The sequence below is a fragment of the Pocillopora verrucosa genome, chromosome 13 (assembly GCF_036669915.1).
Source record: "Pocillopora verrucosa isolate sample1 chromosome 13, ASM3666991v2, whole genome shotgun sequence".
NCBI lineage: Eukaryota > Metazoa > Cnidaria > Anthozoa > Scleractinia > Pocilloporidae > Pocillopora > Pocillopora verrucosa.
The window spans coordinates 1,736,400-1,756,998 of NC_089324.1; the positions used below are offsets into that span (position 1 = coordinate 1,736,400).

A 20,599-nucleotide genomic window follows, 5' to 3' on the forward strand; every position below is an offset into this window, starting at 1 on the left:
TTCATTGCATTTCATGAATTAATAACCATCACCTGTGTTGCTTGAGCCATTACAGCAAATAGCATAAGTTTAAAAAGAAATAAAAAATATAAAGTTCAAAAGTGTTTGGTTCACAGATTTTTTCCCAACAACTAGCTCATCTTATCAAATCGAAGTAGGATGGGAAATACATTACCATAAAAATTAATGATGGCGAACTGTCATGCAGTCGGATGACAGTTCGCCATTAACTAATTAATTATATAAAATTAATTATTAAAATTATATAGGTCCCTTGGGACGAGGTTCTTCGTGAGCCGCGACACTTGGGGCAGACTGACCGGTCCCTTGGGACGAGGTTCTTCGTGAGCCGCGACACTTGGGGCAGACTGACCGGTTGTTGGAAATCCCAGTATAGCAACACTAGTCACTCGCGTAGTTTTCTTTTCCTATCTTTATTCTAGTCGTCACACGCTTCGTATCGCGTCGATCTTAGCCTATATCTTTTTTCAAAACCACAATCCTAAAGACCACCCTTGGTTTTGCGTTGCGAGGTTACACGGCTGACGTCACTTTTCCGACACCCTCCCCCCATTTGTCTCGGAGAGCAAATGTCTGTCGAGAAATGAACCTTATCGCTTAGATTTTATGAACGAATCTATCATCTAGAATTTTCAATCGATTTCCTAATCACACTAATCATTGATCAATCAGTAGCCATAGTGGCAGATGTTCAGTTCATAAGTAGAATGTTCAAGCATCCGATCCGCTGTTGTCATCCAATCTGTTTCGGTTTGGTTCAAAGTTCAACCCCCTTCCTCATCGTGAGCAAGATCCTCCATACGTAATCTTGCTGCGACGGCTGCATCACGGGAAGGCCTGAACGCTGGCGCTTCAATGCGCAACTCGGTCGTTGGAGGTCTGTCGCCGTCTCCCGGTCGATCACATGACAGTTCTAACGGATACAGCTGCTGTACTGCCCGCTCTAGATGTGAGGTCCCTGTGCGCAACTTTGCTCCCCGGACAACACCGTCACGCCCTTTGATTAGTTCCGTGACGATCCCGACCTTCCATTTCCCGCGATTCTTGTCGTCCGACTTGATCAGCACGACCTCGCCCACAATAGGATTTTCGGGCTTTCCAGGATTCTTTAGACGATGGCGTTCGCGCAGCCCCTTTAAGTACTCCCCCGTCCATCGCTTCCAGACGGCCTCCTTGCATCGTCTGAGATACTTTGCTCGCTTGCGTAATTCACCGTCTTCTATGCAGTGCGGTTCCAACTCGAGTAGTGCATTTGGTTGACCAAACAACAAGGAGTGGGGGGTCAAGATCGGTAGCTGCACATCGTCCTCCACGTAACTTAAAGGTCGGTTGTTGACTGCAACCTCTACGTCTAGTATAACCTCCTCTAACTCGGTCCACGTTAGGAACCCGTTTCCAATGGTCTTCTGTAGACTTCTCTTCACCAATCCAACCATTCTCTCGAACTGCCCTCCCCACCAGGGTGCTCTGCTCAGGTTGAATTGCCACTTGATTTCTTGACGGGAGAGGAATTCGTTGAGGCGTTCGTCAGTCATCACTTGTTTCAGCCACTTAGCTGCTGCCACGAAGGTACTCCCGTTGTCTGAGTAAATCTTTTCTGGCCGCCCACGTCGGGCGATAAACCGTTTCAGGCATCGAAGGAATTCTCCCGTTTCTAGGCTGGGTAGTAGCTCAAGGTAAATACCTCTGGTCAGGCTACAGGCGTAAAGCGTTATGTAAGCTTTGCCTTCATGATTCCTCCCCTTTCTATACTTCAGTGGTCCGGCGAAATCCACTCCGACTACTTGGAACGCATTTTCTCCTTCGGTACGATCCCTTGGTAGCTGTCCTGGTGGCGGAACCGCAAACGCTGTGGCGCGGAACCGCTTGCAGCCGTTACAAGCTTTAACGACTCTTTTTGCAAGGCGACGCAACCTGGGAACCCAGTACCTTTCACGAATCTTTGCCATTGTGAGGCTCACTCCCCCGTGGAGTGTCCTGATATGTGCGTCTGCCACCATCTTCTCCGCGAACGGATGAGACTCAGGCAAGTAAATGGGATAGTCTCCCTGAATCCGCCCTCGGCATTCCAGTAACCCGTCTGCGTTTTCTTGTAGGTTCAGCTGAACACGATGATCTTCGAACCGCTCGTCTCTCTTGAATTTCACCTGTGTTCGCTTTAGCCACAGGTGTCGCTGCATCTCGATCTCCTCTGTCGTGAGTGGTCCCTTAGATCTTCTCGTCTTTTCGCTCCGTAGGTTATGTATGAATCGAGTCACCCACGCACAAACCCTTAGGGTTTTCCATAAGTTGAACTTGATCAGCAAGGCGTCTAGGATGTCTGTCTTAGCTTGTGCTACAGCGAATACGTCCCGTATCACTTTTGCTTCCGCCTGACTGTCTGGTGTGGCCGTTGTCTTAATATCGGCTGGCCATCGCTCTCGGTCTAGTAGCCACTCAGGCCCTCTCCACCATAGCTCTTCATTTTCCACGCTTCCGCTCCGACTGCCAAGGTCAGCTGGGTTGTCCTTTGTACCCACATGACGCCAGTTTACTTCTGGGTGTTGCTGGATTTTCTGCACTCGATTGCTTACGAACTGCTTGTAACTCCCTGCTCCCTTGATCCAATGTAACGCAACGCTGCTGTCCAACCAGCAAACCATATTTCCAACTGGGAAACTCTCTAATGCTTCCTTAACGTTCACAATGAGATTGGTCGCCATGTGACCGGAGACCAACTCGAGGCGGGGGATGGTGAGGCCTTGCTTCGCCAGTCTAGCTTTGGCTGCTATCAGCCCAACACTATCACCGGATGGTTGAGATATGACACCGTACACTGCCGCAGAAACGCCTTGTCCGCTTGCGTCGCCGAAACAATGTAGCTCAATGTTGCTGATCTCTTCAAAGTGTTGAGGTATGGCTCTGGGTACGGAAATGCTCACTGGTAGCTGTGCTTCCCATCTTGACCACTTGGTTCCCAGTTGACCAGGAAGTTGAGCATCCCATCCGACTTTCAAATCACATGCGTCTCGGTACAGTAGTTTTCCACTCAATGTCATAGGCGCTGCGAGCCCTAACGGGTCATACACTCTTGCTATCTTCGCTAGTATCCCTCTCTTTGTCACTTGGGTGCGGTCAGTTGGGAAATTTATTTCAATGGTATCTTGTCGCTTGTTCCATGGAAGCCCGAGAATAGATCCCCCTCCTTCTTGAGGTGCACCCAACTGTTCTTTCGCGAATGTAGTATCTTCGCTAAGAGAATCACCAGGGGACTCCACTGCCGGAACATTTGAATGCCACTTGTGCAGCTTGAATGAGGCTTGGTTAAAGACATGGGTAACGCCTGCTTTGACTTCAAGGGCAGCTTTTACGGTGGGTCCCCCGCTGATAAGGTCATCGACGTATAGACTCTTCTCTATTTCCCTCACCAGGTCCGGATTCTCGGTACGACAGGCTTCCAGGTGTTGTTTGATAACTCCCCCAAGAAGAAAGGGCGATGGGGCCAAACCAAACAGAGCTCTCGTGAATCTCAGTATTTCCACTCGCCTGGATTGCAAGTCCGTGATCCAGTGGAATCTCATGGCATCCCTGTCTTCTTCCCGTATTCGTACTTGTAAGAACGCTTGCTTGATATCACCTGTTAACGCGACTGGGTGGAAACGTGCACGGACAAGAACAGCCCAAAGCTTGTTCTGCAACGGAGGTCCCGCGTGAAGGCACTCGTTGAGAGAAGGAGCCTTCTCTGAAGCTCGGGCAGAGGCGTCGTACACGATTCGAAGTTTGGTACTCTCTGCAGCTTCTCTCACCACTGCTTTATGTGGAATATAGAACTCCTTTCCCTTTTTTCCTACCTAATTCTTCTGATTTTTTTTCGTAATCAAGCTTCATTTCCCATTGTGCTTTTTCAAACGCGAGTTGCTCCTCTCTCTCCTTCGCGATTGTCGCTTTCTCGCTTTCTTTTTCGGCCATTTGCGATTTTTTCTTCACCTCCCCCAAACACTTCCCAAGGTATTCGATCTCCGCGTCTACACCCTCAATAACTTTGTCTATTTCATTGCTCCATGCACATACCTCGTCCATTTGCTCACCCTTTGCAATCTTCTTCTCTTCGATCTTTAATTTGACCTCGTCCGCTTCTTTTGCTAAACACACCAACCCGTCACGGTGTCTCCCAATAGTTGTCGCGTTTGCCTTGTCCACAATGCCCTTTCCCTTTTCTTGCTTGTACGCCAAAAGCTTGAGTTTTGCGTCCAAATTCTTCTGAAGTGCCTCCAGTTCCATGTCTCGATCTCAGTCCCGTCGGAGGTGCCAGTTAGTGTTGGAAATCCCAGTATAGCAACACTAGTCACTCGCGTAGTTTTCTTTTCCTATCTTTATTCTAGTCGTCACACGCTTCGTATCGCGTCGACCACAATCCTAAAGACCACCCTTGGTTTTGCGTTGCGAGGTTACACGGCTGACGTCACTTTTCCGACACCGTCCCTTGGGACGAGGTTCTTCGTGAGCCGCGACACTTGGGGCAGACTGACCGGTCCCTTGGGACGAGGTTCTTCGTGAGCCGCGACACTTGGGGCAGACTGACCGGTCCCTTGGGACGAGGTTCTTCGTGAGCCGCGACACTTGGGGCAGACTGACCGGTCCCTTGGGACGAGGTTCTTCGTGAGCCGCGACACTTGGGGGAAGACTGACTGGTCCCTTGGGACGAGGTTCTTCGTGAGCCGCGACACTTGGGGCAGACTGACCGGTCCGTTGGGACGAGGTTCTTCGTGAGCCGCGACACTTGGGGCAGACTGACCGGTCCCTTGGGACGAGGTTCTTCGTGATCCGCGACACTTGGGGCAGACTGACCGGTCCCTTGGGACGAGGTTCTTCGTGAGGCGCGACACTTGGGGCAGACTGACCGGTCCCTTGGGACGAGGTTCTTCGTGAGCCGCGACACTTGGGGCAGACTGACCGGTCCCTTGGGACGAGGTTCTTCGTGAGCCGGGACACTTGGGGCAGACTGACTGGTTCTTGGGACAAGGCTCTCCCTAAGCAGCAATACTTGGTGCAGACTTACTAGACTGGTCCTCTTGTGACAGTACTTATGTTAACTGAACACATTTAGGCTGAAGTACTTATAAAAGACATGTCAAATAGCATATAAACAAAAAAACTTTCGTGAATAAAAAGAACTGTCATGGCTTCCTCCTGCATAACACTAACATTAACACCTAATTAAATAATACTTACAACAGCAGGGTTGAGCAACTGACAGTATATATTACCACATAGTTTTAAATAAAGGTCATGACATTATATAAACAACTTATCAACATAAGTTAATTAGAGACATAATGAAATAGAGATCATGTTTTTATGTAATTAGCTTAGTAACATCTTTTACTGAGTGTTTAAGAAATGGTATTGAATGTCTCACTTTGATTTACCATTGAAACATGAGGTCATGGAATTAGATAAGTTCATGTAAGTTTCATTAGTATCTATCTTTTTTATATTTAAATTTATAAAACTATCTCTTCATAATAATGATCATGCTATTAAGGGAATAAGGGCTGGAGCCAGTCATGTCTTGGTTTAACTGTTGGTGATCTTTATTGTGAGCTATGGCTAAGTTGTTAGTTGTTAAAAGTAAGTTAGACGTGACTCCTGTGGGTGGCATACTTCCCTTTTCTTTTTATCTCATTTCAGGAATTGCTCCCAGTACCTGGAATTGTTCTTGCGCAAGCAGGTAAGAAGCATATAGATAAGAGTATAATACTCAGTATTTAACCTACTAGTAAGGATCCTGATTGTAATGTTGGTAAAAATGGCCAGCCCTGACAGTAGTTGATCCACTGGCATTCTACTGCATTTTATGGGATTATGTCATAATAATATATCATTACAGCTCCTTGTGTTATGAGGCAATGGCAGTCTTTCATCACAAAATTCATTACGCCAAAAGCAATTAATCAGCAAGTCACGCAAAATGATCATACTCTATTAGAAAACATGCGTTACGGAGTGTTATTGCCAAATCGATATCGAGCTCGGTTGCCCAGAAACAAATATTGATCCCCAGTGTGTATCACCGAATGGTGAATCAACGTCAGTTTGAAAGATGGCATATTCGATCGTAATCTTCCATCCATGAAAGTGACGTGACATGCTAGGTGATCGTACTCGGCGATGAACGACAATTTGCCGAACATTGCCCTCGGATTTCCGAGCATTTCTTTCCCGCTAAGCTTCGTTCTTTGGCGGGCATTTTCAAATATGTAAATGCAGATTTTCTATTAAGGTTCCGCGACCGCTAAATCTGGAAGTTTAGTAAGAACTGTGATAGCCCAGCTAACCCTTTTAGAAATGGCTACGCCAGTAAATGTCGAAGAACGCCACACAGATGATCTTGTACAATTAAACAGTACTTTGAGTACTACTGCTCATGCGGTATGTTCGTGGGAGCCGAAGTTTAAAGGATCTACAAGCAAGTATGGTTATGTCGAGTCAGTTGAAGCAGCCATGGCTGTGATAAAGCAATATGAGATAGAAACCACGACAAAGTTTTCCTGTTTTAAATCTGACAAGATGTTTGGGGCTGGAGGTGAGTCTATTATGCATGCAAACATGGGAAAAATATACATTTAGATTGGGGGGCATAGGCGAACGAACAGGAGGGGGGGGGGGAGGCGGCAGCCCCCAGTCGTAATTTTTTTTCGGACAAAATTACCCTGCGAACAGAGTCTCTTCGATCTTTTTACCCGACTTTCAGGAAGATTGACTCTGCTCGCTGGGTAGGACAAAATGCCCATGATTCCAGCAAAAGCACATGGAGAAAACAAACAAAAAATCCCATTAATTAATAAAATGGGTTTCAAGAATTCAAATTTGGATTCTGGAATTGTGACACTAGTTTCGTGAGACACGATAATTTTAAACAGTTTTTTTTTTTTAATTTAGGTCAAGGTCACCACCTTCCCAAGTCCGAAAGGTGCGCCCATACGCCTATGGGTGTGTGTGTGTGTAGGGGGGGGGAGGTTACTCCCATAGTGGACTATGAATGTTGAGAGGCTGTGCATGAAAGGGTTACCTTTTTCAGGTCAAAAGTAGTAGATGAAAAGATAAGGGTTTGGACCACTGGACAGATCCCCCCTATATAAAAAATTATTGAGTAGAACCCCCCCTCCCTCTCACTGGGATGTCCAGTAATATCTGTCTAAAAATTACAACTAAGGTTAGCTGATGTTTTTATTGTCATATAGGCTTATTGACTTTATTAAGAATGAATTTCACCTGATCTGAAAAAAAATGTGTGGGTTCTTGCTGGATTCAACTGTAGCTTACGTGCTTGGGTTAAGCAGGTGAGGGCTATGGATGAATATTAGATAAAGGTGAAGCAGGTAAAAAAAAGAAACAAATTGTGTCATTTAATCTTTGAAATAAAGAACAGAAATGCTTGATAAAATGACCAGTGCATTAAATAAAATACAAACAAAAATTCCTTCTTTGGATGTTGTCACAGATCCCTTTGCCAAGCCAAGAAAAGTTTATTTTAAAGATGACAAAATCCCATTTGATGGAGTGCCCTTCAGTATCATTGGCTCAAAGGTGTCTGACTGCCAACATCGTCCAGACAGAAAAAAGGCATTCAAAGCAAGACAAGCCAATGAGAAGGTATGTTTTTGACAAATTAAAATTCCAAAAAAAATCTATTTCTTCCCCATCTAAGTAACCTTTTGTTTTTGTTTGTTTCTTTTCTTACATTATAATTATTATTTCTTCTTAACTACAGGCTGGCGATCACTCCTTCAAAAAGAAGAGATTTTTACCTCAAGACACCATGAAATTCGGGTGCACTGCAAGTATTCGTCTATCAGAAGTTATTACATATCCAAGTTACAAGGTACTTCAGTCTGTAAACAATGAGATGATGATGATGATGAAGATGATGATGATGATGATGATGATGATTATTATTATTACTATAACTATTGCTGTGTGCTATTGATAGCGATGTTTTCAACATATTTTTAAGTATAGTAACCTCAATACTCATAATTTATTATTAGTCTGTACTAAATTACAAGTAAAAGTTTTGTTAACAATAACTCTTTACAAGTAGATCAGGGATGACACAGAGAGACTTCGACGGGACATGTCCAAAAAGCTAAAGACTGATACCAACAGTGGACAAAAACCTCCATATGAACGTAGAATCTATATCTACCTACCAAAGGAGGATGAACACAAAGACCATATCACTGGCGAGGTTTGTTAAGCACCCGTCCGATGAATGGTCTTACAAGTAAACCTAAGATCATTTTTATAAATTTTTCTGTACTGATAAATGAGACAATGGTGAATTTTAAGCTTGGAAATAAAACTGCTGAACCAAGCAGTATGCATGCAGGATGCATGTTAAATGGGCTGGCTCTCCGGGAGTTCTTGTAGCTCACTGGAAAGAGTTTCTGCCCGACGTTTGGGATGTCATGGGTCAATTTCTGTCAGGGACTCAGCTTTGTTTCTTTGCTTCATGCTTGTGTCATGTTGATGCTATCATCCTTTTCACATTTTTCTGTACTGTCACTTACTTTCTTAATCTACCGTTTTGTCTATTAAACTGTATTTTGATTTTAAGACAGGATCAACAAAATAAACAAGTTCATTCTGATTAATTTGTGCCCATAATTTAAAAGGAAAGTCAGGTCATCATGCAAAGTGTAATAAGTCGATACCAGAAACTGTAATTTAAAGTACCCATGTCAGTAGCAATATACCTCTAATCGGATGCCACTGACATCCTGAGTAGAATAATTATTACTCTACTCAGGCTCAGTGACAACTATTCCACAATATTGGCTTAACCTCGTGCGGATCATCGACCATTCAGTATTATTATTAATTATACATATTAAATTATATATTTGTATAGTTATTAACACAATTTTTTTCCTTCTTTTTCAACAAATAAGGTTGGTGGTCTTCTGCAACCAATTGACAAACGGCTTGTAGACAAGATTGAAGAGCTTGTTGGTGAAGGTGTTAAAACTGTTGATGAAATGAAAAGACACCTTAAACAATTTGTGAAATGTGAACTTTTTCCAGGGCAGACTCCACCTCCTATTACAAACAGGCGCTTCTATCCCACAGATGTGGATGTCAGGAACCACATGTACCGGGCATCGGTAAAAAAATTGCTGTCCAAAGTGGATCAGGAAAACCTGCAAAGGTGCCATTTCCGAAAACAACAAGGAGAGTTCCTTTTCATATCAGCTGCAACAAATCATCTGTTGCTATCTACTGTCTATGTAGAATGCCATATGATAAAGAGGAATATGTTCAGTGCAGCTACAGATGCAGAGCATGGTATCATACTTCTTGTGTCAACATACCAGAGTGGGCTATTAACAGCAATAGAAAGTGGAAGTGTGGCAAATGCATAGAAGCTACAAAATATTAAAGGAACTGAGTGACCAACATGTGTCTTGCAAAAACTCTGCAAGTCTTAGACATCAGATATTTTAAGTTTGTCACTTGAAACCATTCCTCTCATTTGCAATTTCATCACAGAACTTTTTTGTGAAGGTCATTGTCATAACTGTGTTACAGAAAATTTTCATATCTCCCTCACACCCAACAGAAGGGGCTTTTTTAGGTTAAAGTCCCTTTAAAGAAATCTCAGTTTAGCGCCATAGTTTCCCAAAAAAATATTGGTTAAACAGTCAGTGGCTGCAACTTATAGTGATCTTCTAGAGATGGGTATCTATTTTTGGAACCACACAATTTTGAAGTAATCCAAAAATGGTTTAAAATATTGATACAATTTTTTTTAAAAAAAAGGATACCAAACTGCAGTTTAAATAATTGTGGGAGTAATCTATTTACAAGTGTTCCAACTGAAATTTGTTTAAAAAAGTCAACAGACAAAATAATTTGAAAAAAAACAGTTGTTGTAGAAAATTTTTAAAGTTATTTTTAACTTTAAATTTCACCACATCTGTTATGCTTGCCACCACATGTGTTATGCAAAAAAATAAGTTTGGTAAAGCATTTGCTTTAATTATACTTGTTGAGTATTACGCTGTTTTGAGGGCTAATCATTGTTACCAACTTGCATGGTGGCAAATAGTTTAGTTGTTTTTCAACTGTATGACTTAAATGATATTGTATGGTTAATATCTACTGTTTCAGTTTTTACATTTTAATAAGCTTACTTGAAGCTTAGTTCTATAAATTTGTGTCAACATAAAAAAGTGTACCTAACAATATTAGTTTGGTCTGTATTTACATGTACCGTAACTAGTAAGCTCATGTTTCCATTAACAGGCTATGACCTTATTTGCATTTTAGGAAAAAAAAAAGTTTAATCTTGCATTCTCTAAAAAAGAAAATTCAGTAAAGAAATTTTTATGGTAAATTTATAAAAACAAGGATGGTAATTTCTTATAGCATGCCTACCAGCACTTCAGGCAGACAGACCTTAGTACATTTACCGCTAACTCTCGACCAAACTTTCACCTTCATCTAGTCTTATGTCATTTTGATGGATGGCCCATCTCTCCATCGACCAAAACGACGTTTCTTCAGAAATGTGAATAACATTACAAGAGCATTTCCTTGCAAATTCCTAAATGAACAAAATAATACGAAGATTGTTCTTTACAATTGTTATTATGATTAAAGATTATATACTCACCATTCACCGTTCACACCATCTCCTCAATCTCCGTACTCATGGTAATCGCCTCAAGCTTTAGTGTCCGCCATATTTGTTTTTACGAATGGGAACCCGATCACTGTGCCGAAGATTCTCGCCGGAGATCATATGACGTCACGTCAGTTTCACAGATGGAAACTAGTGACGACCAAGTCACGCAAGGAAGGGCAACCGAATGAGGGAATGCCAAACGAAAAGGAACAGGGAGGGGTAGGGCATTTTTACTAAGTTTTGAATTTCATATCAAGACCTCAAAAGGGAGTATTTGAACACGGGATGGTTCGAAAATTACTTTAATTCAAGCTTTAGTCTTCGCGGAAGACAACCTAGCTTATCACCAATAAAAAGAGAACAGACTGAGGCTAGCTCAGCGTATACTCCGAGTGGGAATGAAGTGTGTTGCTCGAAGGGCTTTCGCCGCGCCAGGCATTTTTTACCTCCCAGTTTCTATCAAATCGCGCAACCGATTATGTAAAGCCGTTATTAGTTTTACTCAAGAGTTTATTTAGATTTTGTTTTTTACTTTTTTTTGTTTGATGGGAAGAAAGTTCCTCGCGATAGGGCTCATTTTTATTTCCCTTCAATATTCCATTTAAATATTTGTCAGAACTATTTTTACAAAAGATTCTTTAAAAATATTTTACTTTTAATAAATGTAGACGAGATTACTAGATTTATTTAATGAGTTTCATTTTCAAAATGATAAAGTGTTTAAAACAGATGAGAAATGTTGTAAAAAACAAGACTTAATTAATTATAATGGCTTGAATGTTTGCCGCCAATGTGGTCAGGTCATTAATTATGAGTTTGTGCCAGGCTATTGTTATTTAAGTTATAAAAAAACAAAAAAAATCAGTCTTACGAAGAAAATATTATGTGAACAAGGTTTTGAATACTACAATTGATAAGCACAATATCACGTTAAGCTATAACGAAATAGACGAGTTTTACCGTTTGTTTCAAATAGTAGAACACCAAATGGTACAAATGAAGATTAAAAGGTTTGTTAAGTTTAATTAAATCTTCATCAGAATCTTTAGTTAAATGGATAACGATATAAAACACTCATTTGATAAGAAACTTGGTAAACATACACTAAAGAAATATTGCAGCATATCTAAAAATAACGTTTTTGATAAATGATCTTATTTTTTTATACTTTTTGTGATACTTCTTATTATATTTATTCATGTTAGGTTTTGATTCAATTATTTCATTATCTATATGTTTTAATTTTACAATAAGATCATGGTCCTTGAATTCAGTGTCACGCATATATCTCTTGATTTCACTTAACATATGTTCATATTTAATTTGTGCGTGTTTGGATTGTTCTATTTTTGCATCAATATTCTTCCGTTTTAAGTACGCTTGTATTAACATTGCAACAGTTGAAATCGCTACCAAAGCAAATCCTTTTGTTGCAATACAGTAACTGATGCTATTTCTCCTGCTGCAAATACAACACTTAGAAATTCAATACTCTTTTTTCAAGTAAAAGTTGTGATAAGATCTCGTTTTAATAATAACTGTATCAAGTGAATTGCTGTTTAAATTTTAATAATGTTGTTATATTTCAATCAGCATAATTTTTTATCAGTAAATTTGTCTCTTAATCTTAGCATTAATTGTGTCTGATTATTTTTCACGAATAAGAAGTGGTTTAGAAAAACATTTAACTATAAGAAAGGAAGGGAAGGAACTTTTTAAGATTGCTACAAAAAGACGACGTTTCTCATTATCAAGTCAAAAAAAAATTTGTAAGTTGTAGTCTACATATATCAAAGCTATATAATAATAACAATAAAAATTAAGGCATAAAATCATAAATTTTAATTCACTAAAATTCTTTTCCAACAATATGGTTTAAACTTAATTAAATTAAAATCTGTCATAGTTCTCATTTCACAAAGTTATTTCATTCTAATGATTACATTCTATCGACTACAATCTGTTACTTCCTAATCCTATCCTTAACTATTTCCGAGTTCAACCTAGCTCAAGGGAAATATCATGGAAAATCTTATTTGAAGATAAAAAATAAAATATTAATAATAATAATAATGATAAAAAGCCATACGGTGAGAAAAGAACAATAGCAATTAAACAAAAGTTTGGCACGTATGAAGTCCGTCTGGAAATTTAAATTAGGCTTGAGATTCTTGATGAACAGCATTTCAAAGACCAAACAATCAAATTTTCCCTGGCACCTTCTTATAAAGTGACTAGTAGTAATCGGAGATTAGGGAAGTGCGTTCGGCATTTCAAAGAGGAAATATTGTTTTTTGGTTATTGGGATAGATGAATATGCCTATGGTATGTTGTCAAATAAAGGGTTATGGCGTATTGTGAAACCTTTATTTACTCTGTGTACGAAAAGGTTTTAAAGGCTAGTTATATCGTATGGTTGCGATGTACGAGGCAGCATCCTTTGCGCAACGAAATTATGACGTCATTCAAAATGGCGCTGAAAAGATGAACGGCCGATCGAACGAAAAAACACGAGTCAGCTTTCGCTTGCGTGCACATGACACCTACGCGATCACAGGTAGCCCAGGAGATTAGGAAGCGTTCTTCCTTCGTCGAACGCAATTATTTTTTAAAGTTGCAATTACACCTGTTATTGTCTTACCTGATAGAGTTTAATCAACATTAAATATATGTGATTCGTCATCTCCTGATGCTTTCGAATGATATATGCCTACATTAAATGATCTATTTGAATAGTCGATTCTTACTCCTCCTCTTGCACTATATGGTGTAAAATATAATAAAAAAGAGTCTAGTTTTGTGTCAAATGAAAAATAACATGGAATTGTTGTTGAATTAGGATGAAGTCTCATATAAATGGAATTATTTAAATCTCTTTTGTAAAAGTTCCGCTAGTAATTAAATTACCTGATCATAACGTAAAAAAAGTATTACTTGTTGCATCTGGTCTCTCTAATTCATAATTTTTAAAATTTCCATATATAGTATAATTTGGTGTAAATGCAAAACAAACAACATCATGATATAGACTAAAACTATTATTTAACATTGTTACAGTTGATTTTGATAATAGTAAGTTTACCTCATCATTGAATTTTGACAATTAATAGTTCTATTAAACCACGCAACAGACAACTACAAAAAAACACGCACTGATAAATCCTTATAAATAAGTTTAAGTGAACTAAAATAACTGAAAGTGTAACAATGAAAAAAGCAATTTGATGATTTTAACGTACGGTTCGACAAAACATTTCCTTATCGATCGTTGGGAGTATTGTCACCGTCGATTTTCGGATCTTGAAGCACTTTTCTTTCCAATTGAGTATTCTTGTGTATATTTCCTCTTCGTTTGTAAGGTCTACACGAGTGTGTTTTGATCAAGGATGACATGAAAATGAAGGAAAAGCCAGCCAGATTGTTGAAAAATCAATGTATTCAGGCAAAAATTTTGCATCCCTAGTTTTCCGCGTCTAAACTTGGGAGAAAAAGAAAACAAACGACCCGAGCGTTCCTACAGAAGCTCGAAGCTTATCCTTACCTTAGGGAATAAAATCTGGGAGAGCGTTGATTTGTTCCTTAAAATCACATAGATACCATCAAATTAAACAAAGGTGGTTCGCTACCCGCTCCTGGCCTTGTGACATGTAAAAGCAAACCAGATAAGGTCACCAATGCCGTGGACTAATCGACTGCGCTGCAGTTTATGGTAATGAAAAGGAGGTCAGACAGTCTTGCAACGGAAAAACTGTACGGAAATTTTATGGAGTAATTGTACTGTGCTCTCAGTCCGAAAAGTCTAGTGAAAGAGCAGGCCGGGAAAGCGACACACTTATAAAAAATCTTGCGAAAAGTTTCAAAATTTTGTTTTTCTCAAATTAGAGAAAACATTTGCAAAATCTTGAATTGTACTGAATGGTGCATGGTCATAAAACCCAGGAAGGCCTGAGTCAAGTGTTAAAAATTTTTCGCTTGTTCGTTGTCCTACCAACTTGAGGGAACAATGCAATAAAGGGGATAACTGAGGAAACTCTGGTACTGCGTTCAAATCCAAACGAGTAGCGATATTTTTTTCAAAATACCTTGGTTCATTCATCACAAGCTGTATAGCCTCAAAGAGCTCTTCAGCATTCATAGTTTGATGATCTAAAACTGTTGCTATTCCAAAGTACTCTGCTTTCCTGGCATTAGAGAAATGGTCTACAAACAACGGAACAGCCACCACAGGCACCCCATGATATGCTGATTCATAGTAGCTGTTAGTTCCGGCATGAGATACAAAAGCTTTGATATCCCTGTGAGCCAACAGATCATTTTGTGGTATCCAACTCACTACTTTGATATTTGGACTGACAGATGACGGAATGTAGCCTGAAAAGGAATTTATAAACAAATATTAGTGGAACAATTTTCAATTGCGTGTCGATAGTAATTCCTTATTGCTTTGGTTTAGCTTTACTAGACTCTGATTGGTCTGGAAAAGTCACTGCACCTTCTCAACCATGAAATCAGGTGCACAACGAGAACTAATTGTGATTTCGTCACTCGTGTTTTCCCGCGTTTCATGAATTTTGTGCCTCTCATCGGCTAAAGATGATGTCGGCTTAACCTCCAATTGGCTCTTGTGATTACTTGGTTGTGGTTTCCGCAACTCAACTAAAGCTGTTGTAAGTGGACTCAGCGTTATGCCGGCGGACACCGTGAACTAAGCTGACACCAAATGACAAGTTTTAAAATCGTGTCAAAGTCAGTTTTACATAAACATGTACAAAAATAGTGATATGAACCGACGTTTCGGAGTCTTCAGGACGCCTTGGTCAAGGTAAATGCTAGGATAACGAATTCTGCGAGTGTTATCCTTACCTAATCAATGGCGTTATTAAGACTCCGAAACGTCCATGAGGGGACGCAAATCGTCTGTACTGTAAGTATCCCGGAGAGTCCCCTACATTTTCTTAGACTTTTAGTCTAAGAAAATGTATGGGGACTGTAAGGTGTCATAATCCTGTTGCTGCTGACATCGATGTGACAGATAATTGCTTTTGCACTGTTTTCTTTGCCGGCTTATACTTGTCATCAAGTTTCAATAAGACGGCTATCATTTTTCACAAGAATAATGAAGTTTTCGTAAATTGTGAGATCGGATGGGATTAAAATGGGATTAAATCACCTGCAGAGCTTGATATGTACTTACAGTGCAGACGATTTGCGTCCCCTCATGGTTCATATCGCTATTTTTTTAGTGTTTATGTATAACCAAATCTTTATTGATAACAAAGTTAGTTTATAGGAGATAACACGACATCTTAGACTAGAAAACGCGAGTGCGGCTTTTAAGTTACCTTTATGTTTCCAGATGATTTTCTGCTTCAACTTTCCAAAAGCCGCTGCCAAAACATCGATCGTCCTGTTAGAAATAGTCATTTTCGCATACGATCCAAAAGAGGCAATGATAAACCCTTGTCCCCCTGAATCCTTGATAAAATCTGCCAAATCAGGGGGGAGTGGGTCTGGTTCAGGTTTGACAGCGATGGGACCCAATATGATTTGACCTGCAGGAAAATAAGCAGAGATACAAAGCTAAAAAGAACCAATACGAACAGCACTATTGAACGACTTATTTTCGACATTTTTACAAGAAAGGAACCGAGAAAAACGACACGACAAAACTTTGACCATTACGACCGACTTACGCTATGTGGCTCATCCAGCCAATGACGTTAAGGCTAAACTAACCAATCAGTCTTCGCGAACCAGATTTGTTACACTAGACTAACAAAGATTAATTTTTGGACTCAAATTATGACTACCGCTCAGGATTTTGAAACATCAGCCCTTACTATCGACAACAGTTCTTCTCAGGACTACTGTTACCCGAACGATCAGTCCACAAGTTTGACTATTTCCCCTCTGTTAAAGCCATTTAATGCTATATTACGGTCTAAGTACTAGTGATAACTGTTGAGCATACCTGGTAGAAGAGGTTGTGGACACTCAACCGCATAATGACCGTTAAAAAGCACAAGTTCAGCGCTGGCAACAGCTTCACGGTAGCTTACTTCAGGAGTAATGTTGTATTTTTCCTTCACAGAGCTGTAGGATCTGACAGACAAAGTTTCCAATAAAAACTGAAAAATGTTGACCACAAAAAAGTTTATCACACGCTCTGTAAATGACATTTCACAGGAAAACGGTAACAGACGTGAAGGAACGTATGATGAAGGCATTGGCACCCTGTACATAGAACTGTCAAAATTGCTCGGAGGATTTGAAACAATGACCACATTGGGAATGTCGAGGAGTTCAGCCACCAGAGTAGCACAAAGTCCCAAACTTTCGTACACTATCAAGTCATAGTCCCTTATTTCATGAAGTATCTCTGTGTCATTCAGCAATGACTCACACGTGACTCTCGTTATTTCGATGAGGTTGGTTAATCCTTTCCACATGCTCTCCTCAATAGAAGTTTTTATCACGAGTATCTCGCCATCTTTTTCAACATATGGTATTTTGAACGTCCTGTGGAGAACCTTTTGCTCAGTGCTCGGTGGCTCGTCGGAATAAGCGGGTTTAATAAGCACCACCTGCAGCAGTAAGGACATTAAAAGCCATGAGCCTCCATTTGGCGACAAAGTGTGCCCTGATGTTTGTGCGCAAACATTATCTGATCTGAGAAGTAAACAATTTTTCGAGAGAAGCTTGGGGAAAACTTCAAGCTTCTTGTAATAGTAGACGCAAGATTTTCAACTTAGGGAGTATTGCCGAGGGTCTGATTGTATCTCGACATATGACTCACCCCGCGAAACTTCTTCGCAATAAGTGTTTTCTCATGAATAGCGCTTCGGTCTGGACGCTCTTGATTAACTAACATGGTTTTGGTTTTTTTTCGTTAATGGATGCTTTTGTAGTCTTAAAAAAAATTCCTGCAAACATAACATGTTCGTTCTTTTCCCATAAGAAATGCTCCACAGATGGAAAACTGTGATTTTTCGCCTCAAAAACAGGTGACTGATAAGATCAAATAACCTGGCATGTAATACCACCGAACCAAACTCTCTTGTTTCTTTTGCATTATTTGTGGGTCACCACCCCCCCCTCCCCCCCTCCCCCCCTCCCCCATCTCCCCCATCCTCGTCTACTTCTTGTAATAGTTTTCCTTCAGGTAAACATGGTGAAACGGTAGGCTCATGTTGTCGTTCCTCGGCTGATCGCAGGTCGCAGGTAAGCGGTGCTCGCTCGGCTATGCTTGGCTAAGTCCATTCAAGTTAGCCAATCAGAGAGCAAAAAGCATGCACTATCGCGTGTGTGGTATATTCTAAAAAATAGGACTGCTTGTGGCTAGTGATGTATGAAGTTCAGCGTTCTATTGTTACTTTTGTTACTTACCGTCACTCATTCATTTCGATAATATTCGTGCCAGGAGGCAGTAGCCACGAAAAACTAAAGGATAAGTTTTGAGTTTTCATTTATTCGAATTCACGATTAAGAGAAAAACCATTGGGAGAATTCAAAAAGTTATAAAAGCGACGGTGGTACTCGTAAGAACTGGTCTTCAAGCAGATCAACACGCCGGCCCAATATGCTAAGTAAATGTTGATTAATGCAACATTATACAGTATGTTGTTGTCTTTTTTTCTTTTTGTTTTACAAGATATCACGCAATGATAAGCTGTGAAAGGACGAAGGGACCAAACGTCGAAACATTGTTGGACGAGATGGGGTTTGGTGGTGAACGAAGAAGAAGAAATTCTGAACGGCCAAAACCTTTACAAATAGACGAAAGTCCGAACACATATCACAGCTCTTTTACCATGTAGGTTAGCGATGCGGAACCATTTGACAGTTGACATAACCCTAAAGAGCAAAACAAGCTGGCAAATTGTCCTGTTTCTGAGCTGGAGACCTCAAATGCACTTCATCAGTGTTTGCTGGGCTGCAATAACGCTGGTTTGCATCACATGCATAGATAGAGGTCGAAATAAGTAAGATGTGAAAGATCGTTTAATATAAAAACGTCAAATCAAAAGGCGCACAATACACTTGACCATTCGACATAAATTATTGCTCTCCTTTTCACCTCCATGCAAGCTATCAAAGAAATTCTAAATAGCCTCGCGTCCTGTCACGGTTATCATAGGGGAAATTATTTCAAAAAACGGGTCAACTGTTGGAAAATGACATCAAATTTTGGTTTGACGGCATTCAGTAGTGCGTTTTATTAGTCTTTCCAACATCGAATTCTAACACCAAAGCCCTTCGAGTTATCTGTCGAGCAGCATTAAATCTAGTGGCATAAGATAAACCATCTAAGATTTTGCAGCTCTGTTTCGCAACGCGAACAAACTCTAGTCGAAGAAATAATTAGGAAATCGAAAATGTGCGAATGGACGAGTTTTTCAAGCAATTCAATTTCAGACCATAGGTTGGCAAATTTTCAGAATTAGGGAGGTTTTTCGGTATGATAATTTTTCCACTTTTCAGCTACCTATAACCCTTACCCTACCTATAACCCTTACCCTAACCATAACATCAAAGCGCACAAGAAGCCGCCAGCTATTCAGGTAAGTTACGTAACGAGTCGGTAAATATTCACCTCGACCTCCGTAAATAATCAACAGATATCGTTCGATCGACCTCACCTCATGCCCTCGTGAAACCAACTCCTCCATAACTTTCTTCAAGTTGAAATAGTGAGATCCTGACGCTGCTCCGCTAAAACCTGCAATCTTCGCCGAATAGGACAGATGTATCGATATAAACGAAAGAAGAAGAATCAACGATGTTTTCAGCGCCATCTTGTCTCTGAGTTCTAAGTTGTGAGAAGTCACGCAAGGAAGAGCAACCGAATGAGGGAATGCCAAACGAAAAGGAACAGGGAGGGGTAGGGCATTTTCACTAAGTTTTGAATTTCATATCAAGACCTCAAAAGGGAGTATTTGAACACGGGCTGATTCGAAAATTACTTTAATTCAAGCTCTAGTCTTCGCGGAAGACAACCTAGCTTATTACCAATAAAAAGAGAACCGACAGGCTAGCTCAGCGTATACTCCGAGTGGGAACGAAGTGTGTTGCTCGAAGGGCTTTCGCCGCGCCAGGCACTTTTTACCTCCCAGTTTCTATCAAATCGCGCAACCGATTATGTAAAGCCGTTATTAGTTTTACTCAAGAGTTTATTTCGATTTTGTTTTTTACTTTTTTTGTTTGATGGGAAGAAAGTTCCTCGAGATAGGGCTCATTTTTATCTCCCTTCAATATTCCGTTTAATATTTGTCAGAACTATTTTTACAAAAGATTCTTTAAAAATATTTTACTTTTAATAAATGTAGACGAGATTACTAGATTTATTTAATGTGTTTCATTTTCAAAATGATAAAGTGGTTAAAACAGATGAGAAATGTTGTAAAAAACAAGACTTAATTAATTATAATGGCTTGAATGTTTGCCGCCAATGTGGTCAGGTCATTAATTATGAGTTTGTGCCAGGCTATTGTTATTTAAGTTATAAAAAAAACAAAAAAAATCAGTCTTACGAAGAAAATATTATGTGAACAAGGTTTTGAATACTACAATTGATAAGCACAATATCACGTTAAGCTATAACGAAATAGACGAGTTTTACCGTTTGTTTCAAATAGTAGAACACCAAATGGTACAAATGAAGATTAAAAGGTTTGTTAAGTTTAATTAAATCTTCATCAGAATCTTTAGTTAAATGGATAACGATATAAAACACTCATTTGATAAGAAACTTGGTAAACATACACTAAAGAAATATTGCAGCATATCTAAAAATAACGTTTTTGATAAATGATCTTATTTTTTTATACTTTTTGTGATACTTCTTATTATATTTATTCATGTTAGGTTTTGATTCAATTATTTCATTATCTATATGTTTTAATTTTACAA

The 20,599-nt window shown here is 39.8% G+C and overlaps 3 protein-coding genes and 1 long non-coding RNA gene across 5 annotated transcripts in view; 1 reads left to right on the top strand and 3 right to left on the bottom strand.

Annotated features, from left to right (window-relative positions):
* LOC131773677 (UDP-glucuronosyltransferase 2B31-like) overlaps positions 1 to 19,491 on the bottom strand; it is a 51,556-nt gene extending 32,065 nt beyond the window's left edge. The window contains exons 1-4 of one of the 2 annotated variants that reach the window (XM_066160203.1): positions 19,330 to 19,491; positions 16,662 to 17,274; positions 16,033 to 16,242; positions 14,773 to 15,061 (exon numbers count right to left, since the gene is read on the bottom strand). In XM_066160203.1, coding sequence (XP_066016300.1) covers positions 14,773 to 15,061; positions 16,033 to 16,242; positions 16,662 to 17,274; positions 19,330 to 19,485 — 1,268 coding nt within the window. In that variant the 5' untranslated portion in view covers positions 19,486 to 19,491. The remainder of the gene's footprint in view (positions 1 to 14,772; positions 15,062 to 16,032; positions 16,243 to 16,661; positions 17,275 to 19,329) is intronic. The other variant, XM_066160202.1, reaches the window with a different exon arrangement.
* LOC131784192 (uncharacterized) lies at positions 384 to 4,281 on the bottom strand. The gene is made up of 2 exons (XM_066160478.1): positions 3,988 to 4,281; positions 384 to 3,851 (listed from the first exon to the last, which is right to left on the bottom strand). The coding sequence occupies exons 1-2, from the start codon at positions 4,279 to 4,281 to the stop codon at positions 786 to 788; spliced, it is 3,360 nt and encodes a 1,119-aa protein (XP_066016575.1). The 3' UTR covers positions 384 to 785.
* LOC136277930 (uncharacterized) lies at positions 7,386 to 10,831 on the bottom strand. Its single transcript, XR_010716101.1, has 2 exons — positions 10,679 to 10,831; positions 7,386 to 7,895 (listed from the first exon to the last, which is right to left on the bottom strand). It is a non-coding gene; the product is annotated as an uncharacterized lncRNA (long non-coding RNA).
* Positions 8,133 to 10,682, top strand: LOC136277929 (calcium-responsive transcription factor-like). The gene is made up of 2 exons (XM_066160835.1): positions 8,133 to 8,251; positions 8,955 to 10,682. The coding sequence occupies exons 1-2, from the start codon at positions 8,138 to 8,140 to the stop codon at positions 9,423 to 9,425; spliced, it is 585 nt and encodes a 194-aa protein (XP_066016932.1). The 5' UTR covers positions 8,133 to 8,137; the 3' UTR covers positions 9,426 to 10,682.
* Positions 19,492 to 20,599: the final 1,108 nt, after the last annotated feature.

Excerpts from the sequence above, each read along its gene's own strand:
- LOC131784192 (XM_066160478.1), bottom strand. The coding sequence starts at position 4,281 with ATGGAACTGGAGGCACTTCAGAAGAATTTGGACGCAAAACTCAAGCTT. Across the intron at positions 3,852-3,987 it reads TTGGGAAGTGTTTGGGGGAG|GTAGGAAAAAAGGGAAAGGA; the intron begins GTGAAGAAAAAA and ends CAGAAGAATTAG.
- LOC136277929 (XM_066160835.1), top strand. The coding sequence starts at position 8,138 with ATGTCCAAAAAGCTAAAGACTGATACCAACAGTGGACAAAAACCTCCA. Across the intron at positions 8,252-8,954 it reads AAGACCATATCACTGGCGAG|GTTGGTGGTCTTCTGCAACC; the intron begins GTTTGTTAAGCA and ends TCAACAAATAAG.